Raw genomic sequence first — 24,255 nt, forward strand, 5'->3', positions numbered from 1 at the left:
TTCCTACAGTGATTTATACTCTCCTAGGCAGCTGCTGTAAGAACAGGATAAATATATATAGTGATAACTTCCTCAGATATCTGCTAGTGTGCAGTGACTTGTGGCTTAGAGGTGTTCTCAGCAGAAAGTTTTATGAGGGAATTTTGCCTTTAATAGCCTGTGATAGATTCTTCTTCTGTGAATTTGTCAAAAGCATTTTGAATCAGCATGAACTCTTTTAACACCTACAACATCACAGAAGAATTTCACAGTTTACATCCTGATATAGAATCTGTCATTTTTATTTGTTTTGAACCTGCCAGCCGCTAATTTCATTTGATGCGCATTAATTCTTGCCTGTGAAGGGAAACTAAATCTTCATTCTTTACGTACTTATATTCTTTATGGTTTTATAGACATCAGTCCTGTATTCACCATACTCATCTTTTCTCTCGGTTTGAAAAGTTGTAGTCTATATGGTTGCTTATATGAAAACCATTTCATACCTTTGATTATTCTCACTGTTCTCTGATGTTTAGTCATGCAGGGTTTTTTATTTTCTCTAGTCATAAGTGAGATGTAGTTCCACTGAGCCACAGTAAGCCACGGTTAGTCTTGGGCAGTCCCCGAAGTGGCCAGGCTGTGGCGCTAAGTTGTTGCGGACAAAAAGGAGACAAAGGAGAGTCTTAACTTTAATTATTCTGTCTTCCAAACTTGGCTTTAGATGTAGCTACATATTATTTTTTACACTAAATTAATTTCTCTAAAATGACATACAACTGCAATTAAAGTATATGTATATTTATTACGTTCATTCCCTGTGTATATACTTTGTCTTTCATCCTATTCGCGGGAGCCTTTATGGAAGATTTAACCTTTTGCTTGATGTATGAGATATGTAATAAATTTGGCTATTTGTGAATTAAGAAAACTTTCTATAGTGTCATAGGCTAATGATACATATACAGTACACCCTTACCTTGATGAATTTTTCATTTTCTGGTATTGCTGATTTATTACTATCTGCCTTAAAATACCAATTTTTATAGAAAAATAAGTGAAGTTATTATCAGAACAGATTTTATGAAACAGTACAAGGGAACAACTTTAGAAGAAAAAATATTTTAAGTGTAATTTTAACACATTGAGTATTTAGTAACTGAATTCGTTTTTCTCTAAATGCAGTGCATAAATAAAGTATTAGGACATTTATTTTTGATCAGTAGGAACACCTTAAACATGTCAATGTTACTGAACTGTTTCTTTTTGTAAAATAAAGATTATGGCTTTCTGAGCACTTATAACTCGGTGACAGTGTAAAACATCAAACAAACAAAAATTTACAGTAATAGAACAAACTTAAAATACAACATCCTTTTTCTTTCATTAGATAATGACATGTTTTTAGTACCAGAAGTTTTATAGTCTTCATGTAGTTTTGAAGCCTCCAGAAAATAAACTTATAGCTGAGAAAATGTTCATTCAGATTAACATAATGCAAAGGGGAATGAGGGGACAACATTAAGATTCCTTCCAAAGTGTGTGTATATATATAACAGCTAAATGGTAGCCTGCAGTCAGTTTTATTTTTCTGCAGAATTCTGTCTCTTAAGTGTAGCCAGTATGACTTAAAGGCTTTTAAAGTTTGGTATAAAGATGACTGTAATTCATACAAGTTAAAAAGTAAAAATAATCTCTTCTAACCAGAAGAATTGCTGATCATTTGAGAAATGGCAGAATTTCAGGTTACTGGAGGATAATAAAGTGTTCACTGCAGCTATATGAAAATTCTCCCAATGTCAGTTGTATGTTCCAAAAATGAAAAATTTGCAAACAGACAGAATTCCTTTTTTCCCTCTATACGTGTGTATAGTGTATATATGTATACATGCATCTGTGTGCACATACACATATAAATAAAATATATGTAGGTATATTTGAATAGTACACATAGAGGAATAGATGTGCTCCTGTACAGAATAGTGTGTAGTCACTCTTAAATTTTTCCTGCCTTTCCTGTATAACTTTAAGATAGGATATTGCTATTTTCATTTGTCCTGAGGTTCTAGAGCTTGGGATTTTTTTCTTTTAACACAATTTTTAAAAAAAAATAAATTATTTATATGTCCTCGCTTCATAATCTGTGCTTGTTACTAATCACACAAACTCCACAAGAAGGTTATATATGGAATCCATATAATCAATTAGATAACTCGAAACTGTCATCGATGCAAATAATCTGAAGATAAAGGGAAATGGTGTGCTGTATTTGTTTCATACAAAAAATTTCTAATTGTATTTGTGTAATATTTTCTATCAGTTGGAAGAAACTGGCTACATTTGGTCCTTCAAAATCCCCTGTCTAGCTGTCTGGAAGAGAAATTAAAATATCACCCAGAGCTTTGTATTTTGAAGATGCAAAAATAGAATAGAAAATTGAGACTTTTCTCCTTAGTTTTTCTCTGTTTAGATTTGCTGTGTGCAGGCAAGATCAAGTTGTGTTTAAAATAAGAGATTCTCACTCTCTTTTAAATCCCATGTGTTTGGGTGGATGATGGTTTGTTTGTGCTTGGTTTTGACCGACTTTGCAAATGGTCAGAAATTCTTGGTTGTCAGCAGTGCAGGCAGCACACAGTGATTGTGACATTAGATGTGATTTGTGGTGTGTTCATTTTTTTTTTTCTGGACAGACGTAGGTGTGCAATAGCACAATATTAGCTGTATATTACTGCAAAAAATTGCCAGAACTTTTTCCCACGCATTTCTAGGTCCAAACATTACTTGCATTTGTGATGACATTGGCATGTATTGTTTATAGACACTGGGGCTTGGGGGAAAGTCTGAAACGTACCTGTTTTGTTGTTGCTGCTCTAGTGACATTGACAAGGTACCCAAGTATTGACAATTAAATGTTAAAAGGAGCTGGTGACAAGTGTCTTTCAATTTCTATGTGAAAATTCTTAATAGTTGCAGTTCTATGACACTTCTAACAATTATAAAAACCTGAGGTGTTTGATCCATCTTTTTTCTGTGTGTTTGTTGGTTGGTTGGGTTTTTTCTTCTCTCCTGTTACCATAGTCTGACTTTGTAAATTAGAAATTGATTAATGGCATATATTATATAAATAATTGAATCCTAATAATGTTTTTCTTTCCCAAATAAAATAATTTGCAGAAGAAAGATAGTGTAAAGATAATATCTGATTTTACACTCTTACTGAGTAGCAGCAGTTTATTCTCTTTATTTTGTATTCATTTTACAGAGTATTATGGCTATTCAGGCTACCAATACAGAACACCACGGAGCTATTACGACTATACAGGTGGGCTTACTGAAGAAGAACAGCTTGAAAGGGCAGTGCTAAACAGTCTTAATGAAAGAGGTAGGAATTTTATTGCATTTTATATTTCAAGTTATGATTCATACTGAGAAATGGAGTGGGGGTGAGTGAGGGGAAGATGTATTGCTCATTAGCTTCAGTATTTTGGATGTGTCTTCGGAAACAGATGGAAGTTCTCTGGTAGCATTTTCAGACAATGCAGTGTGAGGATGTGGTATCATTCTTTTAGTGTAATTGCATTTATTCGTAATTGCGTACTGTTTGATTACGTTTTTCCTACTATAGTAAAAGTAAAATAAAAACATCTTAAGTTGCTGTGCCAAAAATGCCTTACAATACTCTAAAAAGTAGTATGAAGTGGTATAATAGAATAAATTATGTTGCCAGTATTGAAACTTCGTGTGTATATTTTTGCTTTTTGTACAAATTTAATTGACAAGCAATGTACTGATTTCTTGCTCTTCACATGGCCTGCCTTATAGGAAGCTTATATTCTAGCTGGCTGAAAGACCAAAAAAAAAAAAAAAAGAAATGTTTAGAAATAAAAATGGTGTTTGTTTTTAACTGAAATTTATTATTTAAATTGCTATAAAATACATTAATTGGATATATTATCTTTTTGTAATGCAAGTGAAATCAAGAGGGAAAGAATACTTTGTCTGATTTATTTCTCAGATTCTGAAAACTTCAAGGCTGGAGAGCAAATCTATTTAGTAGTACTGGCAGCACATGATTAGAGCTTCATGTGTAAAGTTTACATCACACAGTTATGCAAAATTTTTATGTTGAAGTGATAAAATAAAGGGCAGAAGTGAACATAGTATCTGTTCTCAGGTATAGAGAGAGTTTTCATATCACACATTGGTTCCTCTTTAGTCTATTACACATCAATATGGATTCTTCTGGGAATTCAGCCAAAGGTTTTAGGTGTTCCTTAACTTAAGAAATCTGAAAGATTTCTTTTAAATTTGATGAAGCTGTAACATTTAATCTTAACAAAAATAATGACCCGACTGAATATCTTATCAATGTCATTTTCCTTGTTCATAATATTGGTATTCTGTCTTCCTGGGTGCAAGGAAGCATTCACTGGGAAAAATATACAGAAGCCTCTACTTGGAACTGCAGCCCTTAAAATGCAAAGCACCATTCACTAATATCCACTCAGAAAATTAATTTTCACCACTGTGTTATGGCTGTCAGAGAAATACCAGGCAAAATATGAAAATTAGTATCTTGACAAATCCTCATCACTTTTACTTTCACACCTTCTGTGATCCTATTTTTTGTTAGGAAGAACATGTGCTATCTGGAAGATGGTTTTCAAAAGGCAGCAGATGAGGCAAGACTGTGATAGGAAAAGGCTGTGTTGGGTCTGCGTAGCAAGGTTTTGCTAGTGTGGGGACTACAGAGGTGGCTTCTGTGAGAAGCTGCTGGAAGCTTCCCCTGTGTCCGCTAGAGCCAGTGCCAGCGGCTCCAAGACAGACCTGCTGCTGGCCAAGGCTGAGCCCATCAGTGACAGCGGTAGCGCCTCTGGGGTAACATAGCCAAGAAGGGGAAAAAAACCCAGGCATCTGCACCCAGAGAGGAGTGAGAACATGTGAGAGCAGCAACCCTGCAGACACCAAGGTTGGTGAAGGAGGAGGGCAGGAGGTGCTCCAGGTGCTGGAGCAGAGATTCCCCTGCAGCCCCCGGTGCAGCCCATGGTGAGGCCGGCTGTCCCATTGCACCCATGGAGGTCCATGCTGGGGCAAATCTCCACCTGCAGCCCATGGAGGACCCCACGCCAGAGCAGGGGGATGCCCGAAGGAGCTGTGACCCCGTGGGGACAGGAGCACACACTGGAGCAGGTTTGCTGGCAGGATGTGTGGCCCTGTGGAGGACCCAGGCTGGAGCCACCTGTTCCTGAAGGGCTGCACCCCATGGGAGGGACACACACTGGAGCAGTTTGTGAAGAACTGCAGCCTGTGGGAAGGGCTCACATTGGAGAAGTTAATGGAGAACTGTCCCCTGTGGGAGAGACCTGATGCTGGAGCAGGGAAGTGTGTGAGGAGTCCTCTGCTGAGGAGGAAGGAGTGGCAGAGACGGCATGTGATGAACTGACCACAAACCCCATTCCCTGTTCCTCTGAGCTGCTGGTGGGGAGGAGGTAGAGCATTCAGGAGAGAAGTTAAGCCCGGCAAGAAGGAAGAGGTGGGGGGAAGGTGTTTTAAGATTTAGTTTTTGTTTCTCATTATCCTACTCTGATCTGATTGGTAATAAATTAAATTAATTTTTCCCCAAGTCGAGTCTGTTTTGCCTGTGATGTTAATTACCAAGTCATCTCCCTGTCCTTATCTCAACCCACAAGCCTTTCCTTGTATTTTCTCTCCCCTGTCCAGGTGAGGAGGGGAGCAATAGAGCAGCTTTGGTGGGCACCTGGTATCCAGCCAGGGTCAAGCCACCACAAAGATTTTTCCAGTTTGAAAAATTCATTAACTTCTTTTTTTTTTTTTTTAAAAAAAAGCAAATACAGCTTTTTGCTTTATTAAGTTTGCATCTCTTGTGACAGTCACCTAGAAGGCAGAAGTACAGACTTCTAGGAAAATTAGGGGGTTTTAAAATGATTTTTTTTAATAGTTATCTTCTTTTTTGTGTTAAACTTTTTTCTTTAAGTGTAATTCTGTCTAACTGTCCTTCAACATTGGAAAACTAGAAACTTAAAAATTCTACAGCAAGATTATTACTGTAATATATTTGTTCTAGAAAGGTTTGCAGTCTGAGCAGTCCCATTTCACTCAAACTGTACTGAAAACCTTAGAAGATAGTGAGAATCTTGGCTTTCAAATCAATAAAATAGCATTTGGTCCATCTGGTTTGTCAGCAGAAGACAGTGAATTAGTTACTGTTCATGCTGTCTTAGGAATTCTTAAAAATTAACATCATCTCAATAAGCTGTCTTACCTAAGGACTAGACTTTGGGAAGGAACGGGTCTAAAATGAGCTTTATTGTAAGGAATACTTTTTATTTTACTGTCATTTTTGCATGACATTTTACATAATTTTTAACACTGAGCTTGAGAAAGAAATCCTTCAAAGCTTTTAATATTAAGCATTCTAAAAAGTTATCTGCAAGAATGAGCCATGTTTGTGGGTTTGTTTTTTCTTGAAACTATAAAGGAAAGAGAGTACAAATAAATGGCAAAATCATGATAATATAACTAGATAGTATACACTTTAAAGGCTTTCATGTATCAGTGTGAAATACCTGCAGCTTTCATTCATACCCTTAAATAATCTACATTGCTATAGCTAAGTATTTTGTCTGCTGCTTGTTTCTGAAGAAAGGTAAGCATTCAACTATAAGAGGGAATATATCCTTATTTGGAGAATGCCCTTTGGAACATGAGAGAGGATTTAAATAGCATCTCTAAGTATATCTCACTGGTAGATAACTGTGGCATACCAAGTCACATTTTTAACTTCAGTTTGAGACAACAGCATTTCTTAAGACTATGGTACTTTTTGGTTTTGGTGCTCATTATAGTTTTTAAGCCTCACAGATAAGTGAAGCTGGAAAATGTACCTTTGTATATTGTTTCCAATATAGTTGGGTGTGATCAAATAAATACATAGATCTTGTTTTCAGTTTCACAGGAGTGCTTTAATTTTGCGTCTCTTTCTCCTACCTGCTGGAGCACTTCAGTTCGGAAAAGCAAGACTTTAGAGATGAATTCATAAAATATTTCCTTAAACAACCTGCTTAAAAGTTAAGTTTGCCTATAGGCAGATGTGTTATTTCACAAAGAAAGTAATACAGAGCATGTAATTGATCATACCTGTTTTAGTGACAGAAAGGATGAGATGAAATTCACTGTGCTAACAAGGAATTAGGATATTCTTCCCTGTCAGTTTGAAAAATAATTAGCTTGAATGATCACTGTCCTTTGAACACAATACGTTTTTCCCTAAAGCATAACATTTGCAGTTGCTTGCAATTACATGGATGATAAAACAGGTACTTAACATGACTAGAAATTACATAAAATAATTTGAAATAGATAGCTAAATGGATGTAATAACAGGTACCAAAATAAAAAATGTAGGGTGCTCTTACCTTATTGATAGTTGTGTTTTTTCTTTTCTATCCATGACATTTAAACCATCACAGTTGCTCCATTCCTTGGACAAAAAAGTGTTGTAGTAATTTTGGATTTTTTTTTTAAATGCAGTTATTAGGGGTTTTACCTCACAAAATGTACCATCACAGATTTGGAATGTTGATCCATTGTTGTAAATCACTGTGTTAGTATCCCGCTAAGCTATTAGAAAAGTCAGTGGCATAGTACAGATTTTCCTGGCATCAGTTGTTGTCCACCACTTAAAACTAATTTTTATTAAAACATACATTGAATTTAAGCTCAGTAGTTGCTCTTCTATAATCCTGTACATGTGTCATCTAAACCCACCATACAGGTACTGAATTTCTGCTTATTCTGCATTCAGGCATTCCTGAACTGCAATTCTAATACTATATCCTGAAAATTTCTTACATAATAATTAGTATCTAATGCAACAAAAGAAATTACTAGGCTTGTTTATGGGATTTATTTAAGCATCATGTTTAAGACAGTTGGGACTGTCATAATTTAGGTCCATTTACTAAAAGGAACTGTTATTTATATTCTTTCCATTCCCAGTTTTAGATGTATTGCCTCAAACAAAAATCGGTTCAAACAACGTTGTGGTTTTTTTTCTCCAAAGTAGTGAGGGTTTTAAAAAAATTTTCATTCTTATTCTAATGATTCTATATTGGTTACAAATTGCAATAATTCTTCCTTTAGTTAAGTCAGGAAAATAATTTTGGATTTAAGAGATCATAGCTTTTGATATTTAAGCTATATGATTTTACTGTTATGTTAATATATATGGCTGCCATTTTTGTTTAATATGAGCAACTTTCCTTAATGTAACCCCAGTAATACAGTAGCTCTTATCTGTTGTTTACTTGCTATTGCGCTCAGAAGAAATATCTTGATTAGTGTGGGATGTGGATTTGGATTTTTGTTGTGGTGGGTGTTGGGATTTTTTGTGAGTTGAACTTGGAAGTGTCTGTCTTTTGATCTCAGTAATGTTAAGAATCCCTTGCAAGCTCATGTCTCTGCACAAAGGAATTTTCCTCTTTTTTAAACATGTAGGCGATAGTCTATAATTTGTGATTAAAGAGAAATACCTGTAAGTCTACATATAGATATTCCTCTCACATTTTATAATGAAACCCTCTATATATGCATTTCCCTAGTTCCAATTTAAAACGAAAAAACCTCACCATCCACTTCAAGTTTTTAGATGGCCACGTATGGGCTAGTCATAGGTACATATGCAATGTAATAATAGTTAGGAAATATTTAGGCATTTGGCTCACCTGTTTGTTGAATTTTTAAGGGTTCCCATTTTTGTTTTCTTCTACTGAGTCTGGACTTTTTGCTAGTAAAGTCTATTAAATTTGCCAAATCCAAATCAGTAAATTTTTCATTTCCATACAGAAAGTTTTTGTGTATGCTCAGTGTAAAGTAGCAGACCACTTGCAACAAGAAGCATATCCAGAATTCTATTATAAATGTTCAATTTGTGTTATCCAGAACTCTATTACAAATGTTCAATGAGTGTTATCCAGAATTCTATTGTAAGTATTTAACGACCATATAGCAATATTCTTTCTTCTGTTGCTTCATAAAAATAGTGGCTGATGTAGGATAAATCAGGTTTACTGAAGATTAGAACCAAAAATGTCCTGATACTCTTGATGATGGCTGTAAAAGAAAGATAAAACAAAGCACGACTAAGACTTTCACAGCGAGCTTATTTCTTAAAATGGAACCACAACCAATTAGCACCTGTGAAATACCGTGATATAAATAACAGTTCTTTAAAGAATAATTGTGTGGAGAAGTGAAGTTGTTCTATTGGAAAAACTCCACTTACACAGGTAGACAACTTACCTTCAGACAACTGAAGCAGTTACTGCCCTCTGTCTCAGCTGCTGTTCATTTAACTTTCCCCAAAAAATTTTGGTTTGAATGCAAAATATTGGACTGAAAACTTAGAGCTGAGAAGCATCTTCGTTCATAGTTCAACTATTTCTGCTTCAGTAGCTGTGCAGTGGGCGAAGTGAGATGGGACAGACAACTATGACTGGCAGCTCCTTCAAATCCAGGTCTCATGTACTTGTACATCAACAAGCTGTATTTTTTTTGTCTAGATTAGAGATCTTAAATAAAAATTGTGATCTAGTTAATTCCTCCTGAAATGCTACAGTACATGCAATAGTAGTTGTTTTAAGCTTTGTTCACACTTGACCTTTCGAGATACTGCTGCGTATTTTTGAATAGTGCGTAAGTATTTGGGAAATACGGAGTTTAGATTTGTCTCCTTTAGTCTCTGTGCTTAAAGAAAAATGCACTTATGTCTTAAGTCTTGAGCATTTTAGTGAGTATTTTGTTGTTTGTGGTGTTTGATTGTTTTACTGTGGTTTTTTTAAAGCAATACTAACTTGGTTCAGATACTAAAGTGCAGATAATAGTTTAGGACTAATTGTGCTTGGTTCAAGAAGATACGTGGGGTACTTGATCATTGCACTCAACTTTTTAAATTGTGTAAAGACTTTCCTAGAATTAGCATAACTGGGGAAATGAGTTTCTCCTTTGTTTCCACTGTCTCTTCCTCTTGTCCTCAGTGCTACACATCTTACTTCATTTCTCCTACCTTTAGGTTTATTATTACTATATGTGAATCAATACAGACAATTTGGCATTCTAGGAGAGGCACAATTTACTTTCAGGAATAGTGCGTGGAAGGCATTTCTGCAGATGTCTGAGGAAAAATGTACTAAGAGAATGCTTTTGATGGCCAAATCAACACCAGAAAAATGTTGTGCAAACTGCTAGTTATGGTCTTTAGTAGTTGGAATTTTTTGCCTTTTCTATGTTCTGTCCATTACTCAGGAGTTCCCTGTGTGTACTTTTTCTCCTGCCTTTGAAACACTTGTACCTACAGAAGAAAACCAGTTCAGCAGTTTATTAGTAAATTGGAAGACCTGTGTTCTGTTGAAATATCAGTAACAGAAATTTTTTTTGATCTGACGTACATTTTATATAAAAGTTGGTTGTGCGGATGGCTGAGACTATGTTCCCCGTTTCTCTCATTTGCCTTTCCTGAAGAAGTCCTGTCTGTCGCAGACAATATTGCCTGAAGTTCTGGGCTTACTTGGGTGCAGTATTCCTGAGTTACATGTTATAGGGATTAAAAGACAGATGCTATTAATTTAAAAACAGGGCTTCGTTCCACATGAGTGATAATGTGTTTGCACTTTTCTTTCTTTTGTAATTTTTCACTTCAATGATGATATTGACTAGTACGCTGAGAATAGTTTAGAATGTAATTTCAGATGGAGTTTGACCCCCTACTACAGCCTAACTTTCAAGACTCTTTAGCTCTGTTTTGTCTTGGCATTATTTGCTTCTCTCTAATTTGCCCTGGATTGTAGCGCTGTGCCGAGGTTACTGTACTCCCATGTTTAACATTCTGAGGGTGATGGCTTTCTTCTGCAATGCAGCACATCTGGCATTCCATCACATGCTTTTACTGTATCAGGTATTTTTGGAAGCACTGCCTGAAGGGTTAACTTCCTTTGAAGTTTAGGCAACATGCTGACAGGGACATAGTTGTTCTTGTGTTCTGATTATTGCTACAAGAGATTTTGAGATAAGAATTTCCATAATGATTAATTTTGTTTGCATTTTAAAAGTATATAGTACTGACACAAAGTATTCAGATTTTAATGCTAAAATGTATACAGTATGCTGATTTTGGGGGGTTGGTTTGTTTGTTTTTGTTTTCTGAGACTTCCTAAATATATAAACATTTTTGAAAGTGCTGCCCATGCAGCTTTCCTTTGGATGGCTTCCTTCTTGCAAAAGTTTTAACTGTCAAGGACAATTAAAATAGGAAGAAAATGCTTTATTAAGTAAATAGTTAAATCTTTGACTGTAGCTAGAGACATTTTTCTTATATTCAGACTACATCCATTATAAAAGCATAGTTTGCATATGGAGGTGGATGCTGTTGTTGGTGTTTTGATCCAAGTTGTAGCAATACAAATGGGAGTCATTGACTTCAGTGGTATCTGGATTTTTTTTTTTTCCCCCTCAGTAATTTGAACTTTTTCTTAAAGGAACAAATGTTGTTCCTCTCCCAGTGGGTTTGGCAGGTTTGCTAGAGAACAGGCAGTTCTGCTTACCAGCTGTGGGCATAATTAGAAGAATCTGTGTGGGGGCTGCATAAAAGGACTTTCTTCCACTGTGGAGAAAGTGGTGGTTGCTGTGGAGCAGCTCCAGTCTGCGTTAGCGTCCTCAGCGTCCAGCTGGGATTCTCAGTCCTGGCACTGGGCATCAGGCATTGTTCAGAGTTTTTGTTGTTGTGTGGCTTTGTTAGGCAAGAAGAAATGCAGTCAAAGAAAAACAAAGTGTTTGTTTTCCACATGTAATTATATGTATATTAATTATATGTATATTAAGATTCTTATGAACATTAACAAACTTAGTTTGGGGATGCTACTAGTGGTAAACGAAGGTTAATGAATGTTCCTAATCTTAGATTTACCCTTTTTACTATTTTAACTCTTGTTGTTTTAGCATTGGATTAATTCTGGATACAGCTTATATTTTGTTCATTGGTACTATCTTAAAAGTGATGTTCTGAATCTTTTTCTGATGTCTGACTGAATACATTTCTAGTAATTTCAAGAAAATTATATATCTCCATATTATGTCTTATTGGCCAGCATTGTGGCTGCATCCTTGTGGTGCTAAGGCCAACTGTGTTCTGGTTTGCTTCTCTTCTATACTTTGGTTTCTATCTGGAGTCTCTACCTTGCATGTACATTGGTAATTATTTTGAGAATTACATAGATTCCCTGTTGTTCTAAGTCTGCAGCAATAGGTTTTAGGATTATGCTCTGAAGGAATACATAGGACAACTTTGTCTTTCATATTCAATCTAATATGACTGTGCAATCTTGTAGACATACAGGAGCAAGCTCAGCCTGCCCTGAAAGCTGGTTGGATATGAGCCAGCTCTGATCAACCAAGTCTTAGTTTCGTTAGTTCAAGGAGTTCTGCGAACACAGTTACATGTACCAAGCTTAAGTATAGACAGATGTGATCCTTTCCGCGAACGATTTATTAGACACCAGCCTCAGCTGGTTATTTCAGATGTGGTTCACAGAGCATTGCAAGATGGTCCTGAATGTCAGCACTTGTTAAGCCTTTCAGTGGCTTGGCAGAGGATAGTGTAGAACCATTTATATCCTGTAGTATGTGAAGAGGTGTGGCTAGCACCTGGGTTTGATGAACCTGACATAACTTAAATCTAATTTCAAATGTGTTTTTTCAAGGAGGGGAAAAATGGTGATCCAGACCAGCATAACTTAGTACTTTTTGTCTTTATTTATTCAAGTAATTACGTAGCTTCAACTTACATTTAGTCACTTTTTAAACAGATTACTATGACTGATGATACTAGAAAGGATGAGTAATACGTTTATTTAGTACTTTTAAAATCAACTTCATGTGAAGCAACATTGGGATGAAAATTAGAATTTAGTTGAAAAAAAAAAATTTCCGGTTAGGTTTCAGGATACCTTTAACAACAGTTTTAAATGGAAAAACAAAGCAAATTTGCCTTATTTAATAAAGAAATTACTCTTTGTGTTGAAACAATTTGCCAAAATAATTTGTGATCCTGATGATATTCAGGATTTTTGGAGTTACTAAGGCTCACTTGGTAGCGCTTTTTCATTTTTCAGTTATTTGAAGATTAATATAGACTTCATTTTCATTTTCCACTTTATTTTTTTAGATTAACAAGTTAACTGAATAAACTGAAGTGTAAAATCTCTTGTAGAGCATGAGCTCAACAGGCAATAATTGATATGTTAGGGCAGAAGCTGTTGTCAGATTCTGATCTTAGGATCTGAGCAAGTGGTCTGCACAGCTCTCTGGCTCTCCTGTGGCAGTAAGCACATATTTCTTAGTTGTTGTTTTAGTTCAAGTGGGTTTTTTAATAGTTTAAGAATACAGAGCTTAACAAGTGTTAATGACTTCAAATAGGCTCTGTGAAGAGGAAAGGATATTTAAGTTCTGGGTTTAAAAATTGTCATTTCTTAATGGCCCTTCTAACAGCAAACCTCAAGAAAAAGAATACCATTTTGGTTGTCTTAAGAAACTTGATCGAGAACAAACAAAGAGAATAGTCAAAGGAAAATACAAATTAATATATAACTTTGCAAGAGGAGGAGGGATCAAAGTGGAAAATTAGCATAACTTCACAATGTAGTATTCACTTCAGAGGATAAATTTGGGAGGAAATTGACTTATACAAATTTAATGTCCTTGTTCATAATAAGTTTTGTATCTCAGATAATGGCAGAATAGGCAAGGTCTTACAAAGAGATCGGGACAGACTAGAGAGCTGGGCGATCACCAGCCCTAAGAAACCAAACAAGAGCAAGTGCAGGATTCTCCCCCTGGGATGGGCTGATCCCAGTTACACGGACAAAGCAGGAGCCAGAGGCTGGAGAAAGCCCTGCAAGAAGGGATCTGGGGCGTGGGTTGAGGCAGCGACTGGTCTCTATACAAGTTACCAATGTCCTTTTAACAACTTTTTTACTTTAACAAAAGTTCATTATTTTGGTGATACGGATACAGCAAAGATGAGACTTAGAGGCATGATTAAAATAAATTTTAAAATCCTCATATATGAAGGGATTAAGAGACCCATATTTGATCGTAGCCATCTCTTCTTTTAATAAAATAAATTATCAGGCCTTTTGGAGGGCATGGTTTTGAGTGTTTCTCAATTTTATCATCTCTTCTTTTAAAAATGAGAGAGACTCTGTGTTCAACATTGATGTCACGTGCTCTTGTAACAATCCAGTTGTATCTGGATTCATTGTATGTTACTTTCATTCTAACTTCACTAGCCACAACTAATTTCCTGCTAACTTGATTTTTTTTCTTTGTCAGCCATTCCAAAGCACAGCACAGAAACAGTAGTTAGACTTACGTTTCTCTTCACCAGTTTGTGTTCAAGTCTGTGGATGAGGAATATTGGCACCAGCACCAGGAATAATAGTTTGCTTCATATTATGACAAAATTATTTCACAGATGGACAGAAACTTGAAGGGCAGTGTTAGAAACAATAGTGTAGGTTATGAAATGTGCTCTACTTGGACCTGAGTAGGAAAAAAAATGGACAGTGATAAGTGCTAAAAGCCAAATCTGTTAGACTATATAGCATCTCTGCATTTTGTAGAGGGAAAATGAGGGAATAAAAGCAGATTTGCTATTTTATAGCTTTTCTTCAACTGTAGTTCCTGTCTGGCTTCTACTGCAACACAGAACAGTGGAAAGGCTGCTGGGAGGGTTTCTTTGCCTCAACTCTTTCTGGAAGCCTCCTGGTCCTTCTAAGATATGAGAGGAGGAAAAATTATGTTGCATATGCACTGCCCTTCCTTAGGAATCTCTGTACAACTCAATAAATCAGAATGTAGTTGGTTACACTAACCTTAAGACTTGACTGCTAATTGGGTGGAAGATATGAAAGAACTACCCTGGGCATTTGACTCCAGCTGCTCCCTGCCCTCCAGTTTACTTCTTCCAGTTCATATGCATCAAAAATACCTGGTTGGTTATGTGGGAGAACGCTCCTCTGCACGCAAAACATTCTCCGTTTGCTCAACTGAGAGGCGCATGCTCATTCATAGTGGGAGGAAATGGTAAAAAGGAAGGAGGATCGGTGTTGTCACCTTCATTTCAGGCTGTGATTAACCCCATTTCTGGTTTTGCTGTGCTGGGTCACCTTTGAGGCAGTGCTTGATATGCCTATGGGGGCTGTACGTTCAGAGTAATGTACTGTCATGCTTAACTACACTAAGTTAGGCATGATAAGCATTTTTATTTAACATGTGGATGAAAATGTTTAAGGTCATTAAAGCTTTACCTGTATTATACTAATACTAGGTTTAGTTAAACCAGTTGCAGTTACAGTGATTTTCTTGTTTTGGTCGAAAGCCCTGTAATTGTAAACTTCACCAACAAAAAAACCCAACCCAACTCACACACACAGAGTGACAGGGAAGGTGTGGAGGGTCTCAGTCTCCGCGTTCACAGAACACAGTTCTAGTTCACAATAAAATTACCTTTAAAATATGCTGTGTAAGGGTTAGAGTTTTGTTCTAATGTTTTTGTACTATATCCTTTGGATTTGTCTATCATCAAATGTTATTGAAGTTTTTTAAATACTTCAAATACAATCTTAAAATCCATTAATCTTGAAGTTTTTGCTGGTGTGTTGAAAAGATCATGTTTGTTTTTTGCACAGATGTCCAGGTGCTGTTTTAGTTGTAGCAGTGGCCTAGTTACCATTTCTGAACACTGTGGCTTGTACATATTTTGGTTAAATAAAGTGTTATTTCATTAATATTCCTATGGTAATTAAAAAAAAGGTGTCATGGAACTATTTTGGGTAAAAGGATAATTTAAATCTATACATATGTTTGCAATCTGAGATGCAAAACCAAAAGCTTATTTTGCCAGAAGTAACAACTGAGGACATTTAAATGGTTTAACAATCTGGAGTGTACTGTATAAAGCAGGAATCTTGAAAAATGTAACCTCCCAGGTTAATATTTGTTAGATATTTGGGTGTTCTTTTGGTTGTGGTTTGTTTGTTTGGTGGTGGTCGTGTTTTGTTTTTCATTTCAGTGGCTTCAAAAGCAGTTGTTGGAAGTTGTGATTGCCCTGAAACCATCAGAATTAAAAACATTCAACTCTTTAGTTTCCTCTGTGTTGTGATCCTTTGGATTACATGATATACATGCATTTTTCTCATATTGCAGAACAAAGTAACAGTTGTTTTTCTTTGTGTCTTGTAGATTTTGGTGGAGCAACGTATAATAACGAGCGGCGACCCTATGGTTTCTGGTTTCCACCTGAGCACCGTTCAGAAGAGGAAATAAGAAGGCAAAGGCTTCGTAGGTTTGACAGACGATGAAGTTGGCAGGTGTTGAAGTAAAGTGCTATTCAGAGTTACCAAAATATTTGCGGATTTATTTGTAATCTGCAGATTCGTTTGTAATCTCTCGTCGTTTTTTTTACTGCTAGCTGCAAAACTGCAGAGTTTTTGTGAATTCAGGCTCAAAGTTGGGACTTGCATAAAAAGTGTGAAATAGGAATCAAAATGGGATCTTTGGCCATCTTAATGCACCTTAAATATGGAAGAAGACTGAAGGTTTTACCAAACTGGCTTTTTTTTTTTTCTTAAGTTCTTTTGTATAGCTTCAAGAACTCCTTGGATTTTTGACTGCGGGTATTCTCAGACAACAGGTTTTCTTCCTCCCGCACAGATGGAAAAAAACCTTTAAATTTTCTATAGAACTTCAAACCTATGCAATTTTTCCTTAGAAACCTTTTTATAAGGTTTATAACCTTTCTTTATCTATGGTGACCAACTGAGTTTGGGGTTGGCATGTGAAATGCCACTTGAAAGGATTGCTTCGAAGACAACACCTCGATCGGATGAGTCGAGGCTTAAGCTCTTCAGCGGTCTTCCAAACCATGTGCAAAACAGGTGCAGCTGTCCTTATCCTAAGGAATTATTTAATACCACTTTTAGTGTTGCAGTCTTCCTTCAAATATGCCATTTTCCCTAGAGCTTGTATGTGATAAAACTGAGTTGTAACTACTTATGATTTCCTAAAACCTTTCTAATATTTATATTTTAATTCAAAAAATGCTTCTTTTTGCGGAGTTGAAATAACTTGTTAGTTTTGTTGAAAGGGAGGTGGATATGCCATACAAAGAATGTATTTATTTAATAACTTATACTTTTTTAAAGCATCTGTTTCACTTCTTAAGAAGGCTTGGAGATCGTATTACGTATATGCTCTTCGTGAAACGTTCAAAATTCTGCTGTTTCTCTGTCAGTATCTCATTTGACATGCAGTAGCAGCAGTCCGAGCTCGCAGACTTGTGGAGATCTCACCTAAACACAGGCTGCCTTGAATTCTTCCTTTTCTAGAAAGGGTTTTCCTACCCGACTCTGGAGTACTTGATAGGAGACCAGAGAGCTCAGCCGTCGCTTTGGACAGACCCTGCGCTCGCCGCTTGTCACCCCGTGGCTGTCCTGCTGCTGGCACATCTGCCTATTCAGCAGCGTTAAATAATGAACCTGAACTCGGAAAAATTACTCATTGCCTGGGCTTTTTTTCCCCATAATAGAAGAGATTCTTCTGAAATTGGGGACACTACTGTAACTTTTTCAGTCCTGGAGGGGTGTGATTGCACAAGAATAATTCGACAATTGGCTTTTGGCACAGCTGTTGGAATCTCCTCAGCACTAATTTAATAGAGCAACAGGATGAGCAATTTAATAGTTTATTTTCAGATACATGTGGTCATCAGTCTGTGCTTTATGAAGTCAACTTCTCTATGGAGTTATAGTTTGAATGTAAAAACATAGTGCTGTATTTTTCATATGGAAAAAAATCCTGAAACTTAGTTTCTGACTATGCTCTTTAAATAAAGAGTACACCTTCTGCTTGTAACTAATGTAAGCAGGGGAAGCTGCTGTTTGCTGAAAAATGCATGAGCTGTTCTTCCTCTCCTGTGCCAATCTCACTTTCACCACCCTCCTTACACCTGGTGTTGTTTCTGTGCCAAGAAGCAGCACAATATTGTTACACCAGCTGGGGGGCTCAAGCTTCTGAGCACCTAAAGACACAATTGCAGCATGACTTTGGATGCACTCGTTCAGGTAGTGTAAGAACACTGTGAATATTATGCAAAGCGTTCTCTGGATTCTAAGACACTTCATACCTAAGGAATGCTAATTTTTGGTGTGTTCTTGGTCTTGGTTGGTTTTCTGTACGCAGTAGCCATAGAATAAAACAGCAGATACTTTTATAGTAGGCTACCTTTTCTATGCCCAGTAAAAATAAGTATAAAAAAACTGCCTACAGTTTGCGTATTTGTCTCAGTGGGTAATAATTATGTGTAAACGAGGAGGAAGTAGCATTTGTTCCTCAGACTAATCTTCTAATGCTCTGGTCAAAAGTTTCAGTGTAACTTGCTGTGCCTGTTAAGCTCTGTTATTTTAATTTTTTAAAACCACTGTTAAAGCCACTAGTCAGTTGGAAAATACACGTAAGTAAAATTAAAAAAACAAACAAGATTACAGTTTTAAAAGCACTTGTTTTTGTAAAGCGAGGTTAGAAATCCTTGCCTTTAAATATTCACAAAAAATGTCAGTACTAATTGTTCAGCTTTTTCGTATACAAAATCGAAATAAACATTTTGTACCTTTAAAACTGTTTTTCGTTTTAGTAATTAATAAGGCGTATATTTTAAATTACTGAGCGGCCACCATATTGTCAGAAATGAAGACTCGTGATACCAAGGGTCTAGATAGATTATGGGGGGACTAATTTTGTTTCTTTTTAATTTAGTGGACGTTTTGGTATTGGATTATTGGAAAGTTCTGGTGCTTACGGTGTTTTGGAAAGTTTATTAATAGAATGATTCCTTAGTAGGTTGTTTTAAAATCCATCAGTTCAGGTTTCAGAGCACTGATGATGATAGATGTGAGTTGCAGATGAATTCCTGACAAATGCTCTTCATCTCTTCAGAGACAAAAAATAAGGGCAATCCCACAGATGAGAGCTGCACGTTCCCTGGCACTGTGTGCTGCCTGACTAGCTCTTCGGTAGAGTAAGGATTCTTTCAGAAAAAGTAGTTTTGTATAAACTATTTTAGCATCTGAAGTTTGATTCCTTTGTTGCAGGAGCTGTGATTTCTTGTGAGTTTTTCATACTTCTTCTAAACTCTGTGATCAGGTACCATGTAAGAAACTCCACCCTTGTCATTAATCTTAATCAGCAGACTTGTTAACAGGCACATTCCTGAAATTTAATGGTTGAATGACCTAACATTACTGCTAATAGAAAGGAGTTTATCGCAGTCCAGAATTAAGATGTGGTGAAAGAACTGTGTGTTTAACTTTTAAAAGTCTTTTCCCTCTTCTGTTTTGTCCTTAAGCACAAGCAAATGATATGTTCTTGCTTTTTTTTCCTGGCAGTACCACTTCTCCTAACGGGATAAAATGCCCTTTAAAATACTGAGAAAATGGTATTCATAGGTGTTCCACACCACAATGGGAGGGATTGTGCTAGATGAGTGCAGGTGGAAACTGTGTCTCAATAGAGACTGCAAACAAGATCAAAATCTGTCCTGCCCCACTTAAATTGACATTGGTTAAATTGGTGCAGGGAGAAGTGTGGATTCTGCTCCTCCTTTCAGGGAACTCATTCTGCCTGAAGCTTTGTTTTCCATGGCTCCCTTTCAAACAAGGTTTGCTTGCTTGGTGAAAATCAAAACCAGAATTTTCATGGTCCATGTTTAAAAAGTTTAACTAATGCCACCTTATTTAATTTCACGTGCACCTTAAAATCACTTCAACTCCATTGGTTAAAGGGTGTAGTAGGAGACAGGGGACTGGCCACTCCGGAGTTTTGCGTTTGAGTTTTTTGGTTTTGTTTGAAAGTGAAAGAGAGAATTTAACTCTCTTATCATTAGATAATATTTATTCACACTGCATATATGCAGCTAAGGAAAAAACAGCCTAAATATTGGTTCATTAAATTAGTGATACTTATAGAAATCCACGGAATGATGATGCGTCTGGGGAGAGAAGGAAATTCTTTATTAAAACAGACCTTGCCAGAAGACTTATTTTAATTGAGCTAAGAAAGTCTTGGTTTTGTTAGCTCTTATGCTAGAAAAACAGAAAAGAGGGAAGAGGGCGTACTGGATAGAGGTGAAGTCTTTGTATCAACAGTCGTTATGGCAGACGACTTAGTTTTTATTTTTACATGTATATTCAGAAGCTTAAATTGCAGATGATGGAGCAAAGCAGCTGTGAGCATTGTTAGTCCAAGATAGTTATCGTGACCAAATGAAGGCAAAATGACTTTTCTGCTCTGTAATAATTACATGATTGGAAATGCCTGCAGGACAAAAATAACTTGTTATCCGTTGCTCTCTTCAATTATAACACCCACACATGCTAAGTGTATATATTGTTAAATACGAGAATTAACAACCGTCGAACCTTTAAACCTCCTGCTTGTATCTGGACCATGGAACTTAATACATGTACAATGTCTGAAAAGTGCACAGCAAATCTGAGTGAAACTTGAATGAACGGCTTGAAAAACAGTTTAGGCACAGCTGCATTTGTGATGTGATGGGAATGGGTGTTGCGGTTCATTTTCATTTCTGATTCTGTGACTGAATTGTAACAATTTTCATTTAGTACTGAATGACTAAGTGTGAATCACACTTCAACAAAACAGCTGGCTGACATACTCGTGTTTATGTGCTGTAGCTTCTTGAAGGAGTGTGCAACATGAAGAACAGAATCATTCTATGGTTTTATTATAAGCCACTAATTGTTTCCTACATATAGTAAAAGTAAATGTTGATTATTGTATTTTTTACCTGTTTTCTGAAGGCAAGGAAATATTATAATAACAATTCTGAGCTTTTAGTTGTAGAACTGTTTTTTCTAAAGGAATATCATGCTTTCTGAAGGGTCTAAATCTTGTAATAAATACTGGTATCTATTTACTCTTTTGGAAACTGTGAAAATTGGAGAAAGACTGTTTGCCATGCAAATTAATATGGTTTGGGTATTTCTGTTTACATGACGTACTCAGAATGGTGAAGCACTTGGTTTAGTAAAGATAAGATTGAGTATACATATGATAGCGGCCTTCTGCTGCATGTGAACAGTGAGACTTCATCTCTTTTGTCCACTGACAAGAAGAAATTGGCCTAATTTGCAGCAAAATTAATGTAAGCAAAAGGTTTCTAAACATGTATACAGTGAACTTTTCTAATAGGCTAGGGATATTCTGGAATTTCCTTCTTTAGTCTTTTTGGAGCAGGTTAAACAAAGCTCTGTTTAGGGCTGTTGAGCAGGTAAGCAGTAAATGTTCTTGCCGTAGTGGAGAACGTTGGATCGGGTCTGTCACCAAACTGTTCCTTACAGGACATGTTAGAGCCATCGCTGGCTGAGTCACTTGGTGTGGCCGTGTTTTCCTTACCCATGTAACACGTCAAGGAACGGCTCCTAAATCGGTGTGATACTAAGAAGTATAGAATGACCCATTTGCTGACTCTATTTTAAACTCAGTAACTAAGTACCCAGTTCTACATTTGAGAAGGCTATTGTGTGTTCTTTTGCCCAGTTAACAGGTGGATCATGTTGTCCCTAAAGAGGAAGACTCAACCATAGTGTTCACAATGCAACTCAAGTGGTTTTGGCAAGAATCTTTCATTTACATTAGTACAAAATGTAATTCAGCAATGTCAGATAAAAGCTTTAAAATATCTGGTGTGCAACGGTCAAACCTCCCATTTTCATTTTGTCCAGCAATTTGAAAAAACAGCTTAGGTCAGAGCAGCCCTGACTGGAAAGCTTTGCTGTTCGAAGCAGCACTGAAGGATGCGCTTGTGGAAACACATTTTCCTGCACGGGGCCAGGGGTGTTGCAGGTGTGTGTGCATTGCAGGGCGTCTGTTGGATGAATCAAGGTAATTGTTTTGCTGCTGTTTAGAGCTGAGGCTTCTGATTGCGTTGAACATAGATCATTCATTCCTTTTTCACTGCTACTTTTATCTACAGACTGGAAATCCAGAATGAGCAGTTAGCTTATAATTTTGTCTCATGTGTTTTGTATTTCTGCTTTGCTTAATCTGTGCAAAACATTTAAATATGTGGAATTTCAAATATTACGAAGCTGAAGTCTGTCATCTTTTGAGGAGCAGTCGAGCACTGTGTGGTCAAGCACAAGGTCAGATTTGCTACGAGGTGGTGGCAGATGCTGAAGGCTGTTGACATTAATACATTAATTCTAGAACGATAAATATGGAGTTGTTTTTTACTTTACACTTACAAAATATCACCTCTAATTGAACTTCACTTTACTGGGCCTACACAAGATCTGACACTCCTGAATGCAGTAGTAAGGCTAATTTGGACTGTAAGGACGAGCACAAGGCCATCGCCTTTAAGAGCATTTTAACTCTCATGAACAGTTTCAATGATTCCTTTTCAACATAATCTCCTAATTAGGTCCCATATGAATAATTTAGCAATTATTTTCTGCTTGTAGTCACTGGACACACAACTACAGAATTAAAGCATATGCTGCTTTATACTTTGCTCTTAGTTGCTTTATAACATTAAGCAATTTATCTGCTATTTCATTTTGAATTATAATAGCACAATATTTCTGACAAAGGCCTTAGAGTCAAGCTATGCATGAAAACAGGAATTTGCCCACCTACTAGATATTCTAACCTATCAGTGGTAGCTCAACAATACAGCTCCTGTATCGTATGTTCTTATAGAACATAGTAAAATGTAACTGGCACAGGGGTAAAACATTTGTATCGAAATAATAGGAAAACCCAACTGTTTTACATGATGTTTTTAAACCAAGCAAGAGCAAGATGGTAAAGTGCTATGAAATTACTTATTTAGATTATCAGCTCTCACATGTTTTTAAGATTTTTCTGTGTACTTGTTCAAGTTGAGATGAACACATATTTAATTCCAAAATCCCATTTTATTCCATGTTATTTTTGTCCTATTATGACAAAGCTTGCAATAATATAGCGTATAAGGATTTCTGTACTGTTTACCTAAGTGCAGTTAGTACCAAGAGCCATGCTGTAAATATTCCCAGCAAAGCCTTTCTCCAGAGAGTTTCTAACCTGAAAAGAGGCTGCACATGAGTCACAAGGAGCTGGTGAGTACTGTCAGGAAAAGCTCATGAGATGTTCATGTGGAATTACCTGAATCCACTGAGGGAACAGGGACATGAGCTGAGGAAGGTGGGTATTTGTCTGCTGTGAACACCAGTGGAAGCTGTCAGCCCATTCTGGTTTTACTTGTGGCCTTTTTGGAAGCAGAGTTTGCACACCTTAAAGAGCAGCTGACTAAGGCCCGGTCCTCCCTTTCACATGGCGCTTTCTTCTCACAGGAGGCAGGGCCGAAGCCACTCAGCACCTCAGAGAGTCACTGCTGGTTTTTACTTCAAACTGGAAAGCCGGTCTTGCCTGCATGCAGGATGCTGCCTGAAGCAGGAGGGGATTACATTCTTTCACCCTGTTGAATGGCAAGGACTGGTGCCTCCTCAAAAGCTCCTGTGGCATGGCCAGTCTGCAGCGTGCAGCTGGGATCACCAAGGAGGGAACCGAGGTGTTCCCTGTCCCAGTGGGACCAGAAGGGAAATGTTCCCTGAGACAGGTGGGGACCGGGACAGGCCCCAGGAGGACTCTTGACCCTCTCCCAGGTGAAGAGCAGGGGGGTTAGTTGACCACCATGGAGACACAGCACATCAGCAACGTGTGCCTGGTTTTGCCAGAAGGAAGTTGCACAGTCTGGTGTATTTACACTCGAATGGACTTACCCTCTGTTTTATTTTCCCTCGGCTGAGACTGGAATGTGTCTTTCCTGCTCTTTGAGTTTGTGTATCCAACTTTTAAATTAGCTGATCAGCCTGTTGTACTAGTGATGGCTTCAGAGGGAGTTTTCTTTGAATTAGGATTCTTGGACATGGATGTTTCCCTGAAAAATCCTTTTGCTGGGGGCACCTCTCTTGGTGAACACAAATTGAAATTAACAGCGCTAGAAAAAACATCTTATTGCATTCTAGTAAAATGTAGCTTGTTGAAGTGGTAAAAGGAGCATTTGTAGCCCTTCTGCATGTGATGAGTTCTCCATTTGCAAAATGTTTTCAGTAGTTTTGCCATAATTCAAATATGCATTTA

General features: G+C 37.0%; 1 protein-coding gene across 2 annotated transcripts in view; it reads left to right on the plus strand.

The window, feature by feature from the left end:
* RHBDD1 (rhomboid domain containing 1) overlaps window positions 1-18,675 on the plus strand; it is a 32,674-nt gene extending 13,999 nt beyond the window's left edge. For both annotated transcript variants that reach the window (XM_065640091.1, XM_065640092.1), the window contains exons 6-7: window positions 3,242-3,361; window positions 16,294-18,675. In XM_065640091.1, coding sequence (XP_065496163.1) covers window positions 3,242-3,361; window positions 16,294-16,412 — 239 coding nt within the window. In that variant the 3' untranslated portion in view covers window positions 16,413-18,675. The remainder of the gene's footprint in view (window positions 1-3,241; window positions 3,362-16,293) is intronic.
* The last annotated feature ends 5,580 nt before the right edge of the window (window positions 18,676-24,255 follow it).

The sequence above is a fragment of the Caloenas nicobarica genome, chromosome 8, assembly GCF_036013445.1.
Source record: "Caloenas nicobarica isolate bCalNic1 chromosome 8, bCalNic1.hap1, whole genome shotgun sequence".
NCBI lineage: Eukaryota > Metazoa > Chordata > Aves > Columbiformes > Columbidae > Caloenas > Caloenas nicobarica.